General features: G+C 38.2%; 1 protein-coding gene across 1 annotated transcript in view; it reads left to right on the top strand.

Moving 5' to 3' along the window:
* kcnh4a (potassium voltage-gated channel, subfamily H (eag-related), member 4a) overlaps positions 1–16891 on the top strand; it is a 60052-nt gene that overhangs the window by 21249 nt on the left and 21912 nt on the right. The window contains exons 2-5 of the mRNA XM_036590350.1: positions 9475–9708; positions 11006–11137; positions 11980–12104; positions 13927–14188. Coding sequence (XP_036446243.1) covers positions 9475–9708; positions 11006–11137; positions 11980–12104; positions 13927–14188 — 753 coding nt within the window. The remainder of the gene's footprint in view (positions 1–9474; positions 9709–11005; positions 11138–11979; positions 12105–13926; positions 14189–16891) is intronic.

Genomic DNA, 16891 nt, shown 5'->3' with positions numbered 1-16891 from the left:
AAGTACATAGTGTACATTTAAGATCTTATATGAACCAAGAATGAATTGTGTCAATGAAGATGCAATGTGTACATGAACCTATTAGAAGAACAGTGGCCTCAGAAGTTTTTGCTGTACCCTATTCTGGATTCCTGTGTACTCTGTGAAAAACTATATACCTTATTATTTATCTATGTATGATCTTTGACCCTCTTTGCTCGAATGTAGACCTCAGACGTTTTCTCTCCACTCTAAATCCTATTTTCTTCCCTGGCACTGGGAGAGACTGTCCGTTATCAGAAATGCAGAAGGAAAGGCAGCTTTTCTGAGAATATTGGCAGGTGACAGAAGAACAGTGTGTCTGGGAGTCTAAGTGACACTGTCACAGCATCTGAGAGATTCCAATATGGGTTATCGTGCACATGGACAGTTGAGTGAGTCTGTGTGATCTACTCTGGCCTACTGAGGCAGGGGGCTAGTGAACAGAATAATAGAACAGCTGGAAAGATGGAGGGACGAGGGCACGGAACACTAGTTGATAATATGTGCTGGTTATCCGAGTAGGTGTTTGGTTTGTAATGGGATATGGAGGTTAATTGTCTTTTCTCTGTATTGTTTGATGATTCTTTTTCTGTACTGATTATATCCATTGCTCAGATGATGTCACCCGCTGCAAGGTGAGCTTCTATTTCAGAAAGATCATCAAGTGCATTTCCATAAACACTGCAATCACATGAATCCAAATGAACACACATCTTCTTGTTCTTTACTGTGTGCATGAATTGAAATGAAATGAAATGCCTGAATTAACCAGAATGAAGTCGAATGTGAATAGCTGGCAAAGTTGTAAGTATAAGTGGTGAACATGGAGAGGTTTCATGTTACCTGAAGTTTGTGACGTATATGTGTACACACAATAGAACAAACTGGTAAACAGACCTAAATATACTAATAACACTTCAACTAATGGCTTATAAATGGCTGGAACAATGAGCCCACCTGTAATGAATACACAGACCCTATCAGTTTACAACCAACAGTACCTTATTATTGAGGTGTGCGATGTCATTGGTCCATCCCAGCAGATATTACGTACTAGCATTGTTCTGTATAGATTATGTGTAGATAAATTTTCCAGTTAACAAAGACCTCTGCAATGCAAACAACTGCCAGTTATGCTTTGGTGACATGAGAGATGAGTCACTTCCATACTTGTATGCCTACATACATATAGTGTTGTATGCAAACGTTTGAGCTCCCATGGTGAAAAAGCATGTTTTGGCAATTTTCTGTGTAAATTTTCTATGTAAACAAACAAACAAGACACTTTAATGCACAATTGTTGTTAATTGAGTTTAACATATTAGAAAAAATATGAAGTGTGGCCTGTGCAAAAATTAAGGCATATTTTATGCTTTATGTTTTACTTTTTCTGGTATGTTAAACTCAACAAATAAACAGAAATTGTGCAAAAAATTATTCTCTGAAGAGGATTAAGAAATCAATGAAATATGTAATTTGACTGGGGATGCTCAAAAGTTTGCATACAATTATGAGCTACAGAACACAAAAACCCCTTTTGAGTAGACACTTTTTTTTAAATAGGATAGTATGAATGTCCCCACTTTGTATTCCATTTCTGTTGCATTGTAAAGTTGTATCTGGCATTTAGTGCTTGTTGTGTGCAGAATGTGATATTTGTGGTGTTTAATTACTGACTGAAAAAAATGTGACTTATTAAATTTAACTTTACTGCTTAGCTTGCTATTATGTTTTGGCTGCTGCTGCTGCAAATTGTGGCCTCTGGTTAGACTCTCAGACGAGATCGAGAGGCATATCGGCAATACAAAAAATTTTAAATATTGATGTACTGTTTTTAATGTTCTTTTTAAAAAACATACTGTATTTTCCACACTGTATTGAGGTCATTACACCCTTAATGGATGCATAAAACTGTGTCTATATAAATTACTAGGCTCACACTAATGCACAGCAATGCTGTTCATGTTGTTATTTCACACTCCACAATGAATGAATGAATGAATCAGTGAATATGTAGGAGTTAAGCTTGAGTCTGACATGACTGGGAACATATACAGTACTGTGCAGAAATCAGAGATGACCCTTTATTTATTTTTCAGTCAAAATAGCCATTAAGTATAAGTTATTCATTATTCAGGAGCAAGTAATAAATAAGTGAAAAAGAACTACTAGACCCCATGTGTCAATAGGAATCTGGCCCGCAAAAGGAGTTTAATTTTCTATTAATATTATTAATATTATATTATCCTGTTTCACAATGCACTGCACTACAGTCCCTAACATGTACTGCAACATAATGTGTGCTCTGACTCTCCAACCCCAACAACAGTCTATGGGACAGCAGTTACACCTCAGTTCTACACAATTCTGCGCAATCCTCACCAGTCATATCACCAAACACATTAGCTTCATTTCAGCTGCAGTTTAACCAACATAAACACTGAACGTCAGCTCAGAAACTGAGCCCAACTCTTAATGAACTTGCAGCAAAGAAAGGATGCCAGGTGTCCCGTTCAAGCAAATAGATAGGTTTAATAGACTTAGATCCTGGAGACATTTAAATTCTGAATATTTCAAATGTTTATGTAATATTACAAGGTCTGCTTCAAGTAATTTGAATTTATTGGTTGAGTTTGACCACCAAAATAAAATGCTGGTAGGAACAAAATGGTCAGAGAGACCTTGGACCTCTGTGTCTGTGATTGGTCCAAGGATTTAGCTTGAGCCAATCATTTTGCCATTTAGCTTGAGCCACATTACTGCATCATAGTTCATTTGCATAAACCTGGGACAGTTTCAGCTCAACTTGTTGCTGGTTGCTCTGTCGCTGTGTTGCTGTGTTACTGAACTCTGGAAGTCTGGAAAAATATCCCTGCACAATAGAAGTATGGAATCTGTAATAAAGGCAGAGGGTGGACACTAAACACTGAAACACTGACCATTTGGACTGGAAATTAAATAAATGAAGGGTCCGCACGGTTCTGTTTATCAGTCTTTAATACTAAAAATGCTTTGCGTTGTTTTTAAAAACTAGCTCCTGTCTTAATTGTAGCCACCCAATAACATTGAGCGCTCTTGATCATTTTCCACTGCTGTCAGTTTCGTTCTGAGCTTTAACTCACTACGAGAGAGAGATCCTCTGTGTTTTTTTTAATATGAACTGTCAAACTGGAACACGTTTGAGTGCTAGGCTGAGGAAAAGGGGGTCGCTAGCACATGGCTGGGGGTCCAACATGATGAAATAAATTATGTGAGTTATTAAATGATATATTTAGGAGAAAGAGCCAGAGGCGGCTCAGAGAAGACTCTCAAAACAGCTCACACGTACGCACGGACACAAAGAGCCAACACTCACATAAAAACACATGCATATGCAAATATGAAGATACACACGCACACCAGCACCCCCGCCAGAGCAGGTCTTACGTAATGGTGAAGCCAGAGAGGCTGAGGTTAAACACACAGCGAGGTTGCCATGGGGACACAGTACACAGTTGCCTTGGTTTTTTGGTCTCATGTACTAAAAGATTAAACCTGCAGGAAGCAGCATTAGCATGAAGTTGGCTTTGAGCTAAAAAGCAGCAAAAGCAGCCAAGAACGTTGTGCTCTGAATTTACATTATTTACCACTTTCATAGAAATAAACTATATTACATCAACCAAAATTAAAGAAAATGGATGATATTTTTTGCATAATCCCATCATTAAAACAGTGAATCAGAGCAGTTTAGAGTGAATTCTGAAAAGGAGAGTTCTAGTTAAAATCTGATTGGCTAAGCTGTGTTTAAAGACTGAGTTCTGTATTACTGCACTAAGTCATGACAAACCCATGAATTGTTATTGGAATAAGAGTGGACTGTAATGCTGCTCACATGGACCACTGAGTTTACTGATGATATTAGACACTGAGGGGCCGACAATTTATTTTCTTAAATAGAACTAAGCTGATTCGTTAGTTAGCAAGGCTGAAAGATAACAGGTTAACATAACAGGCTAAACAACTCCTCCATTAATATCACAGGCTTTGAATTAAAGTACTTACTATATGATTCTAAGGAAGCTCTAAAGGCCATGGATTTGCATGATCTTCCATGATAATTTGTTTTTGCTATTATTATTTAAATAAATATCACAACATAGTTTTCTAGAGATATTAAATATTAAAGACACAAAAATGTTTTTATTCTTGAGATCTTGAGTTAATTATACAAATATCACAACATAAAAAATGTTGTTTTCTCAAGATCTTGAGTTATTTATTTAAACATCACGACACAAAGTGTGTTTTCCCAAGATATTAAAGTTTTTTCTTGAGATCTTGAGTTATTTACATCAATATCACAACCTGAATATCGTTTTGAGTTATTTATAAAAATATCACAACATAAAGGTTATTGTCTTGAAATCTTGAGCTATTTATATCAATGATCATGACATTACAAATGCTGTTTCTCAAGATTTCAAGATTTTTATGCCATTATCTTGAATTGCTAATGTTACCTTAATAAAACAATGTTTGTTATGTCATGATGATGATATAAATAACTTGATATCTTGAGAAAACAGCATTTGTTTTGCAGTGATAAAGACACAAATATCACAAGGACTCAATAAAACAACAGAAAATAACTGATTTCCACAGGGGGGTGGTGATGGGAACCAGGCATCTGAAAAGTTTAATGCCTCTAAAAGCTGCCACGCATGAAGGTATTACATGAAATGCTTGTTAACGCGCAGACTGATGCCCATCACATTTTTTCCCGATAGTTTTAAGAGAATGCTTAGAGGCACATACAAGGCATTGTAAGGAAAAACTGTACCCAAAGAAAACTTTATCACTGTTTTACCATCATCAACATTACATATCAACTCAGAACACACGTCAGGGTTCACTTGTTGTTTTGCATATAAATAAAATGATCAGAATTGCAGACATCACAACCCCTGGTTCCCGTCACCACAATTAAAACAGAAATCTGAGTCAGTAAGTTTCTCTTCACTTTCACATCAAACCACTCTGAATGACTTTGTTCACATCTCGACAATTGATATATAGATATTTTGAAAAAAATGATGGATTTCCCCCTTAGGTGTGCTGCTAAAATGTACTGTACTCACATGGAACTGATTTGAAGAATTCAATTCAATGTACATGTTTTCAAGTCATCGCTCAATAAGACATGTTTCATTTTAAATGAGTCGAGACATTTAATTTAATGTACAGTCAATAAAAGTAACTTCCAAAAGAGGAAGCTCACTAATGATAGAGAGAGAGACTGAAAGACTCTTGATGTAGAGAGTGTGGGAGAGAAAAGAAAGGGGAGGTCCATGAAGAAGTAAGAGGAATGGAGGACAAAGAGAGAGCCTGCATTCAGCCAATGCTGTGGGTTCATTATTGGGTTTATATTGGATATTTCAGTGCTGGACGAGTTCTCCTGATGACTAACTGAACCTTTCAGTGACCGTGGATTCTTTTCTCTCTCTCTCTCTCTCTCTCTCTCTCTCTCTCCCTCTCTCTCTCTTTGTGCGTTTACTCCATCTCTCCTTTTCCATTGCCTGTGTCTGCCCAGCTCCCTCGCTTCAGCTCTTCTCTCTGATCTTCCGACCAAAGGTGGTCTGGACTTCAAAGGCACACACACACACACACACACTCACATTTCTTCTCTGACACATCCTCAGTAGCGCGCACACACACACACACTTGTAGACCAGTGTGCCATGTCTAGTTAAATAGAAAGTGTCCTGTTGGAAAAAGACAGGGATGATAATATTCAAAGATTTTTAACATTTCAGCACTATATTTGATAGACTATCATTGAAAAACTGTTTGTACATTTTGTATATGTTTGTAAAAGACATAACGTAAACAACATCTGCCTCCAGGAGAAACTGAACACTGCTTCTCTGGCACTGAAGACAGAGAGAGAGATACCCTTTCAAACTAGGCAGTGCTGTTCCAGCTCATAAACTAAATTATACATTCCCCAGACTCACCATCACTGCATTAGAAAGCACAGTCCTGTGGTCCAATGCTCCCAAAAATCATAAAAAATATCTTTGAATATATACTTTTTTTAAGTAGTAGTACTTTTGTAATTCTTTTCATGTGTAGTTGCACTATTCTTGGTGTATACCAGTATGTCCATCATGGATATATGTGTATCATGGATTTTGTATTGTAGTTAGAAGGGTAAAATAAATAAATAAATAAATAAATAAATAAATAAATAAATAAATAAAAATAATAATAATAATCAAATTAATATACAGCCATACACTGCTAACATGCTGTCATTGAAAGGCCATAGTACTTTTACCATTATTCCGTGTTATGGCTTTAAATTAGCTGAAGAATGCAGACTGACTTGTTTAGGACTTGAAGATTAGAACTTTTGACTTTGGACTCGACTCGAGACTCACCTTCACTGACTCAGCACTTGAATTGAGATTCAACTATCTTGACTTGGGACTTGACTCAGGACTTAAGTGTGAAGACTTCAGACTTACTTGTTACTTGCAGCTCCACCTCTAATGACTTAACTCATCTGTACAAGCTCAGGAATTTTGAAAAAGGCCAAGTCAGTTTTGGCTGATCATATCCACACTTTGTTTAAGATACAATTTGGCCATATGTAGAACAAAAAGACTTAAGAGCTACTATTGGCCTTTTAAACAACTTATAATGTGATTTTTATGTTGCAGTTATCATACATTGGCTCTTGACGTTAACCCAGCAAGAGTTTTATGCTGGATTTGCTGTTTATTTTATTTATTATTGCTTGTCTGGTGTCTTTGGGTGGATCATGCTGACTGTACAACAAATTGCCCCTCAGGGATAATGAAGATATCCTTAATCCCCAAATAGCACTTTATGGAAGTGAATTTGGGGTCCAGTCAGCAGAATCAATTGCGCATGCATCCAAAAGAGGCTGCACATGCAACCAAACAGTGAATTAGGCTGTTTTCTATTGGCACTACAAATCCAAAAAAACAGCACTAAAATTCTGGATGAATCTGACAGCAAATTCCCCTGATATAAGCACTCCAAGCCCAGAAGCTGAACCCTGAGAAGAGTCCTCCGTGTCAGCTGGTCTTAGAGCTCACACAGCAGCCTCAAAACTCAGACCACATCTACTAAACCAAATTCAAACTCAACAAATGATCGATCAAACACCACATTCTTATCCAAAACATTTAGACAAGATAACAAAGCAACAATATAATGAATAAATGAATCAAACCTTAAGAGAGAATTATACAGTGGCCCTCAATCTCCTCTCTGTCAAAGAAACTCAGCAAAGGCACATTCTGGCCAAATACAGGCTGACTGACTGAGTGACCACAGCCTGGCCATAGAGCAGGACAGAGAGAGAAAAACCTGGCTGGCCTGAGAAGAGAGACAATGTGGTCACTGTGAGATGGGGGGGTAGAGACAGAGATGCACTTTCTCCTTTACTTTCAAAAAAACAAACATATCAGAGATAAATATTTAAATACACGTTATATGTTACATGATTTGGAAACACTGTCATGTGATACAGTCAAGCCAATAAAACCTTTTTGAATTGAACTGGATTGAGTGAGAGATAGAGAGAGAGAGAGAGAGAGAGAGAGAGAGAGAGAGAGAGAGAGAGAGAGACTGAGAGAGACTTTTAGAGAATGAGAGACAGAGAGGCAGAGACACTTTTAGAGAAACAGATACGGAGAAAGAGAGTCTCAAAGAAAGAATGAGAGCGGCAGAGAGAAAGGGACTTCCAGAGAAAGAAAGACAGAAAGAGATACAGACAGAGACACTTTCAGAGAAAGAGAGACAGAGCCAGAGAGAAGGGTGTTTTGAGAGAAAGACAGAAAGAAAGAAAGAAAGAAAGAAAGAAAGAAAGAAAGAAAGACAGACGCTGAAAGAACTATTTGAGAGAGTTTGAGAGAGACAGAGAGAGACAGACAGAAGGAGAGAGAGAGAGAGACACTGAGAGAAAGACAGACAGAGACAGAGAGAAAGGAAATAAATACTTTGAGAGATGAGAGAGAGAGAGAGACAGAGAGAGAGAGAGACACTGAGAGAAAGACAGACAGAGACAGAGAGAAAGGAAATAAACACTTTGAGAGACGAGAGAGAGAGAGAGAGAGAGCTGCCACTGATGCCATTACAACCTCTTCATTCTACAGCAGCTGTATTCATTTCTTCCTGTACATTGGACTGATCAAAGTATTACTGTCTCACTGTGTGGTCAAACAATGGAGCCTGTATGTGGTCCAGGTTGCCAGGCGTGGGCAGTTTTTGTGCGTTTGTGCATCGCTCTCCAGAGTAATGTGATTCATAGATGATCTATTAATGAGAGAAAGAAGTTGAGCAAGTTAAATGTAGGTGTACTTTTATATAGGTCTGCACAATCAGTAATCGTTTATTAATCGTCATTCAGGGACATGAGAAGGTGTTTTAACTCAAGGGTGCTGAAATTTTTAGCCATGTATAGGTGACGTATACTGCAATGTCAAGCTACATAGCATGTGTTTTAATTGCTTGGAAACAACACACACACACACACATATACACATCTTCTAAGCCGCTTATCCTTCTGGGTCGCGGGGGGACCTGGAGCCTATCCCAACAGTCATTGGGTGGAAAGGAAGACACACCCTGGACAGGTCACCAGTCCATCGCAGGGCAGACAGACAGACAGACAGACACATACATCCACACACCCAGTCACTCACACATTCACACCTAGGGGCAATCTAGTGTGTCCAATTGGCCTGACTGGCCCTTATTCACCAATATCTCCCTAACTTTTTTCTTAAATTAATTCTTGAGAAAGGTCCTATGAAAAAGTCTGTGTCAGATTCATGACATGTTCTTAGACTGTTGAATCGTTCACACCTTTGTGCTCTTCAGCATGTGTAGCCAAATAAGAAAACATTGGTCAAACCAGTTCAGTAGAATGGTAACAACAAACCCACCATTTACAAGCACACATGGATCTTTGCTATGCTCAAAATAGTTTAAAGCTCTGTTCTTTTGTTATTATTCTCTTATTGTTTATAGCAGTTTAACAGTTCTGAAAACCCGTATCCTGCTTCCCTGTCATCATTGGAATATTATTCATTGTAATAGAGATACTGCAGATGCTCCAATATTTAAATGAGCTCTCTAACCAATCCCTGCATTTCCCAGTTTTTCTGAGCATTTTGACCAACCACAGTTCCAGATGAGTGGTTCTGTGGGTGCTCTGAAGAATCAAAGCATTCATGTCGATTATTTTAGTCAAGATAATGCAGGCCAGTCACATTATTGACTCAACAATGCATTTTAATTTATCGCAAAGCGTATTGCAACCACAAAATATACCAATATAATCACAATGCAAGTATTTTGTCCATGTTGTGCACCCCTAATGTGATATATTTTCTTTTCCATGTCCTTCTCTGTCATTGTGACCCTCGCTGGACCTCACAGACAGCAACTTCCTGCTGGGAAATGCTCAGGGCTCTCGCGGCTACCCCATTGTTTACTGTTCAGATGGTTTCTGCGAGCTGACTGGCTTTGCGCGGACCGAGGTCATGAAGAAGACCTGCATGTGTCACTTTCTGCACGGCACGGAGACGAGTGAGAGAGTGACCCAGCAGGTTCAGAAGACCCTGGAGGGCCAGAGGGAGTACCAGGCTGAAGTCCGCTACTACAAGAAGAATGGTACGCCACATTTAGAGACCTTGCTTTAAACTGGATGATTGTTTTTGTATGAGGGTTTGGTGCTCTCTAAGGCTCTCTGGACTTCGTTTGGCCCTATTAGCAGTGTTAACATGAAGTATAGTCTTATAGTAATATTATACATTCATCATTTTTCATTTGTATTCTTAACTTTCAGGCTAAACGACATTTGTGTTTTTAGGTAGACGGAGAGATTCTGTAATAAAAAGTTTGCAGAAAGGAAAAAAAACATCCTTTACATTTTTGCCATTACATTTTGAGGACTCAGCTGGAACTGATTGGTCTTGTGACTGGAAGAATAGAAGAGTTAAAGTAGTAGTAGGTGTACAAAACGGACAAATTAAGTTGCATTCAGTTACTATGAGATAATATTTAGTGGCAGAGGCTTTTGTGTAACTTTCTATTTAACATGTGTTTCCTGCATTTTTACTGACAAAACTTGTACATAATGGCCATTTTTACTGGAAATGAAATGATCTAAAGGGTGGTCTCTGACTTTTGCACAGTACTGTAACTCATTTATATATTATTATTTATGTATTAAACGAAATAGTAACATTGAATTCATAGGTAATAAAGCAGCAGCATATTCCCGTTTTCCCAGTTCATCCACACATGAATTTTCCTTGCTCTGTTTCACCCACTTTTACATAAATTAAGCATTTGGTGTTGAGCTGTGTCTGAGTGCTGGATGACATAGCTTCCATAAGGGCGTACTGGTATTGGTGTCACATGACTGTATTGATTTTACAGATATTGAGACAGTGACAAAAACAAGAACTCAGTGAACTGCAGTGTAATGTCATTATGTAGATGCTGCTGATTGTTTTGAAAAAAAATGTAAATAACCACAACAAAGCCTCCTCTCTAGAAATCTGATTGGTTAACATGTGCACTCCTCTGTAAGGTTCCTTTTGGTGTCATTTTAAGAAGAGAATTCGTAAGTCATTCTTTTAGCACAGAGAAGCAGTGCTCAGGAAACAAGGGGTCATTAACTGTTGTAAAATATCTAATACTGTGATATATTTGGGGAATTTTGCGATATTGAATTTTGCCAGTACTGCCTAATATTAGTGTCTGGTGTGTTGGATGCAGGAAACTCTGTAAAATCTATCAGAGTTAGAATTAGGACCGACAAACAGTGTCCTTGAGCAGAGCAGAGACCAAGGCCAATTTAGCTCAGGTCAAAGTTTAACACCATTATACACCATCTCTGTGTCTCATTTCTTCCATGGGCTGCAGAGAGAAATCTAATTTCTTCTCTTTTGTTGGACCTCAGGAACTCCATTTTGGTGCCTGCTGGACATTGTACCCATAAAGAATGAGAAGGGAGAGGTAGTGCTTTTCCTCTTCTCCTTCAAAGACATCACTGACTCCTACAGCAAGACTCACCACTGCTCCAAGAGTCAGGGTAAGACGTCAGCTGAAATAACCTGACGTACATAGATGATAACTTTTTACAAAGTACAAGCATGCTTTTCAAAAAAAAGGGGACAGAAGTGTCCTTTTTATAAAAGAACTTCTTCACTTTCGGTTCACTAAAGGGCCATTGAGTGGATGGTCTTTGAAATCAATCATTTAAAAGGTTCTGTATTGAACTAAAAGTGTTTTCCTGTGGTATTGCTCAAAAGAACCCTTTTTGACACCTTTTTTTGAAGGGTGCATTAATCAGTCAGAGTGAAGCCATTCAGAGTGAAATACTCTGTTCTAGAGAAACATCCAGAGTCTGAATTGCTCACAGTGGTGGTGATAGGAACCAGACGTCTGAAAAGTTCAATGCCTCTAAAAGTTCCCTCACAAAAAGTTATAACATAAAAAGTTTACGAATATGCAGCTTGATGTCTGAACTATTATTTTACAGTGGTTTTGAGATAAGATTTTAGTGTAAAGCATATGCACAGTGGTACATGGAGGCTGTTGGAAGACAAACTAGTACCCATAGACTACTTTACTGCCATTAAGATTCCATATAAAAACTCAGAAGACACATGTAGGTTCACAGATTATTTTGGATTGCAAATAAAACGGCTATTTTTGTACATCTTGTGACCCCTGATGCCTGTCAATACCACTGTACAGAAATATGAGTCATGAGTACATTTGCAGTGAACTCTTTTTATATTAAAACCACTCTGAATGACTTCACATCTCGAGAAGTAAATTGTGAGGAAAGAAATTTTGAAAAATGGGTGGAATTCCACTTTGAATTAATCTTACTTAAAGTGTGTTCTTCTTTTGTCGTTGCTATGACAGAAGATGGCATCCAGCACAGGAAGTCCAGCCGCTCACATCTGAGTCGTGCACGCGAGCGTGGGCGGAGCGTTCTGTACCACCTGACCAGTCAGTTCACCAATAGGAGCAAAGGGAAGCTGGCAAATGTAGGTTACCATGACAGCATGCTTATTATTAGATTGTTCTCACATTTAATGAAACATGCGTACGTTGCTGCATCTCTCTGGCTACTGCAAACTTGGAGCTGCGCCGCTTTGCTCACTTTTTTAATTGGCAGGAAGAGCTTAGCGAAGGGTCAAGACACACAGTTCATTGTCCTTTTTCTGCATATAATGTTCTGTTCTGGCTGTGTTCCTTTCTGATACCTGAAAGGCCTTTTCTTGTCTTTCCTCTTTACTAAAACGTCTGTCACAGCGTGTTTGAAATAGTACAGAAACTTGACCTTTAATATTTCCAGTGTAAAAATGAAAATGTCAGCACCGGATGTCTGAAGTTCTGTCGCTATATCCACCTTTGTGATCTTCATCTGAAGATTTTAAAACCTCGTTCATACAAGAAGAAGCTTCTCATTGCTATCTTTAGGCTGGAGAATGCAGTTTGGCTTCACTGTGTGTAACTATGTGGAGAAATCTGTCCTCATTGCAGTAATTCTCCATCATGAATGACCATTTTTGTACACTTTGATGCAGAGGCAGGACAGCATCAATGTTTATTAAAAGCTCTTTTCCCATAGAAAATGCCTTAGTAACAAAAATAGTCAGTGCTGCTCTACTGACTTTTATTTGTATAACACTTTTTATGAGACAGCAGCCTGATCCTGATTACATTAGTATATTTTAGGGTGATGTCTGTCATAGAATTAGCACACCTCTGTGATAAAACTCTTCTGGAAAGCAATAAAATGACTGCAGTTTCTAGTGGGTTGTATTTTCTACACACTCATATTGTTGCTGTACAAATAAAAATATCTCCGATTTTTATTTTCTATACCATGTAAACATGGTGCGCCCTAATATTGTGCAAAGTTCATGATGAATGGACCAACAGAAGTGCCCCAAAATCACAACCTCTTTGCATTAACTTACATTGAAAGTTGAGAATGTTTTTTTTTTCTTCTCCTGTAAAGTTAAGAATGTATTTTCCTTCTCTTGTAAAGTTATTATTTTGGAGATACAAGTTTCTTTGGACAGTGACATGTTTTTGTCACACATGGTCATCTGAACATAGAAAATCTTTTTTTCTAATGTGAAGAGATATCTGCCTAGAGACGAGTCTAAAATGATCAGGTCACCACTGAGCAGGGGCGATTTAATGCACAGGCTCAGCTGAATCCCATGCCCTGAGTAACTCAGGGCCTCTACTATCCTTTTTATCCTAGATTTATTTATTTCCCCTCCATCCATCCACACACATACACTAATGATTATCCTCATACTCATTCATATTTATGGTTGTTGATTGGCCTGATTTATTCAAAACAGCTCAGATGCTGATTGTTAGTCATGTGACTGCCTCTTTCCATGCTTACTAAATGTGATGTAATTTGTCCACCTCGGTCAAAAGGAATCTCAGTTGTGTCATGTTGAGTTATATTGATTTTAAAGATTTGAGCTAGACTGCCCACCACCACCTGTAGCTCCAGACCTCACGAGCAGGTTAAAGCACCCCTACCATTGAGTTTTGTAACTCACAAATTTGTGCCTTTTTGTGTTTTCGTCCATCAGTGTTCTCACTACCCAGCATGTGTTACACAAAAATTCATGTTGGCCAGAGTTTCTTGTTGTGCTCTTCTAACTGTTTTCTAGTAACCAGTATAGTAATAACTGATGTGAAATTCTTGTTATATTTACTGTGTTTATTATGTTGTTATATAATATTTTTACAGGCAAAATATACTCACTACTAAGACACATAGATTTCAACAATTTTATCTCAAAACTAGCATAAAATCATCTTGTGTTTTCACAGAACGTGTTTTCCAAGCCCACTTTACCGGAGTATAAAGTGGCATCAGTCCAGAAGTCCCGCTTCATCCTGCTCCACTATAGTGTGTGCAAAGCACTGTGGGACTGGTTAATTCTCCTTGCGACTTTCTACGTGGCCGTCACCGTCCCGTACAATGTGTGCTTCTCCACCCCTGATGACAGTAACCATGACGACCCAGAGTGTGATTCCACCTCCCGGAGCACCATCGTCAGCGACATAGCTGTGGAGATGCTCTTCATCCTGGGTGAGTATATGGGAGAGTGAGTGTGTTTGTGTGGGTTTGAGGGGTTTGGGGTGGTTCACCTGACATGTATTGCCATGACAACGCCCCATGGTAGCATCCTAACTGTCCACACAGATAGCAATTAGTGTCCACCCAAACTTCTCCTCCTTTTTTACCCCCTCACTTTTCTCTGCACTCTTGAAAATAAAGGTACTAAAAGGCTTCTATGGAGCAATGTGCTTATGTATTATATATACTTTTAATATTTTTGGTTATATATTTTTTCTTATTCTAATAGGATTTGTAAAGTGTTAGATGTTTAGAGCTGTGTTAAATGCCTCTGCAATTTTAGTTTGATCACAGGGCAGGGGTCCTTGTTTTTTCTTTCACACTCATAAATACACTAAGGCAGATTCCTATCAATGACAATAAGCATTGGCAACGCATACTGAATGCATACTGAATCGTAAAAATGTTAATGTCCTTCATTTTGTCAAGCATGTATTTGGTTTCAGCTTCACTCTAAAAGTGTTTTGCTGCTCTCCTGGGATAACGCTGCTTGCTTTTTTCTGGTATTGCTGTTTGTTTCGCACATATAAACTGATAAACACTGATAAATCCGAAAGAAATCCGAGTAAGAGTTCACATGCACTGAGAAATCTGATTACTGAGTTAAAATCTAGCTCTCTTTGTCAGATTTATTGATTAGACTTCTAGACCATACTCTGATCTAAGAAACTGGAGTGTGCTGTTTACGTGACCATTTAAATGGTCAGATAACCGCAGAAATCTAACTGTGATGATTGATTATTGAGTGCATGTAAAGACACTCATTGTAAAAGTTTCAAACCAACCATTCGCTTCCCAGCTGATTTTGAACTTGCTCATTTACATTGAAGTTACAAGGAGTGTTTCAAACCAGGCTGACTTTTGAATGAAGCACAATACAGGACAGTCAATCAGAACAGAGCTCATTTACATACAGTTTGGCCAACCTGGTCAATTTTCTAAGTCACATTCTGTTCCATCCAGAAAAATACACAATTAATGTTTATTTGAATTAATGGATTAATGATTTTCAGTCTGGCTGAGTCTGTGTGAGTGGGCTCTAGTCTGCAGATTTTGGGTCAGTCGGAGTCGACAGTTGGACAAAGAATCGAGTAGTGGGCGAACAGCACAGACTCAGATTTTTGGCCTCCCAATCCCAAAAATTGCTTTTATTGATCCGACTCTGAGCATACTCCAGTAGGTAAACTGGTAAACAACTCAATCTGAACCAAACAGCCGATGAAAACTGAGAGTGTGACAGAAGAAAATACAGCAAGTAAACAAAGAAAAATGGAGCAAAGCTTTTTAATGAGCTGAGTTTAAGGCGCATGCACAATCGAGTTTATGTACGTTTAAAACTCTAAAAACATATCTCTCTGATCACATTAAAAACATGACCCTCACTTAAACACGTTGACCTACAGCTTCTTTACTGTGTCAGAGCAAACGCCAGAGAAAACAGCCACAGTAAGCCATGCCACCTTTGTTTATTTGGGTCTCCTAACAGGAGAACGCATGAGTTTATGTAAGTTCAGTGAGTTCCGTTCTGTTCAGCAGCAGCTTAAAAGTTGAATAGTATGTGATCCCTAATTTTTTAGTGTGTGATCCCCAATATTCAGTTGCCCCAAAAAAACTGCAAAAACAGTCGTATAGTGTGAGATGCCCAGTGTTTTTATAATCTGTTAAGTTAAATGTCATGTAGTGTACTGAAGCCTTTAAAGATACAATATAGAGTCTGAGCATGGGAACTGGCAATGGCTAAATTAGAGGAAAGAACTGAGTAATAGATCTAAGCAATGTCAGTAAGGAAGCAACCACATTCATTGGTTTCAATGTTTTGTTTTTTTTAGTTTTGCTTTTTAATTTATTGTTTAGGGTCTCTTTGAAGTAAGCTCAACTGTTTTGTTGATGTACCTGAGATGCAGTACTAAAAAAATTAACACCTTTTAAAAAGGACATTGCTTTTTTATTGAATTTAAAAAACAAACACCAGAGAAATCTCAAAAAGCTATACAGACATTTGATATTTACAGTGTACATAAACCCACACAAAAATGGGCCTCTGGAGGCAATAAGTGGACAAAAGTGGACCTCTGAGGGAAAAAGTAAAACGCAAGAAAAATGTAGGTCTTAAAAGCCCTTTAATAAACCTTTTAATGGACAATTTTCTGTAAATGAGATGTACAAGTTTGAGACCCCATTTTAAAGGTAAAGGTTCTATACCAGTTAAAGTTGTCTTTAGCTGTATGTTGAGTCAGAAACCCCTTAGTGCAATTTTCAATCTTTAGTCTTCCACTCATATCTCTATTGCACTTATACAGGGTGTGACATCAGAGCTGCATTTCTCATAAAAGTGTAAATGAGGTGAAGACGAGGTGATGATTACACCCAACCCCTCCTTCACACTCTACACACACTCTTACAACAGCAGAGGAAGCCTAAGACTACAGATACCAGAGACACAGACAAACACTCAAAGGGATTACTGCCTTAATACATTATAGCTGATCTAAATTGATTTCTGACTGGCTGAGCCCTGACAGGCTCATTTTACACAAAGGGATATTTGCTCTGGATTACTGGTCTTCATTTGGTTTTATTAGCTTTTGTTTGTTTGTTTTATCTCACAATAAGCCTCCACAATGAGTGCAGGAAATGCAGACCACAATTACAAAA

Source organism: Colossoma macropomum, unplaced genomic scaffold (genome assembly GCF_904425465.1).
Source record: "Colossoma macropomum unplaced genomic scaffold, Colossoma_macropomum, whole genome shotgun sequence".
NCBI classification, from domain to species: Eukaryota; Metazoa; Chordata; class Actinopteri; order Characiformes; family Serrasalmidae; genus Colossoma; species Colossoma macropomum.
Note: the sequence above shows the minus strand (reverse complement) of the source record. Positions and strands in the feature narration are given on the sequence as shown.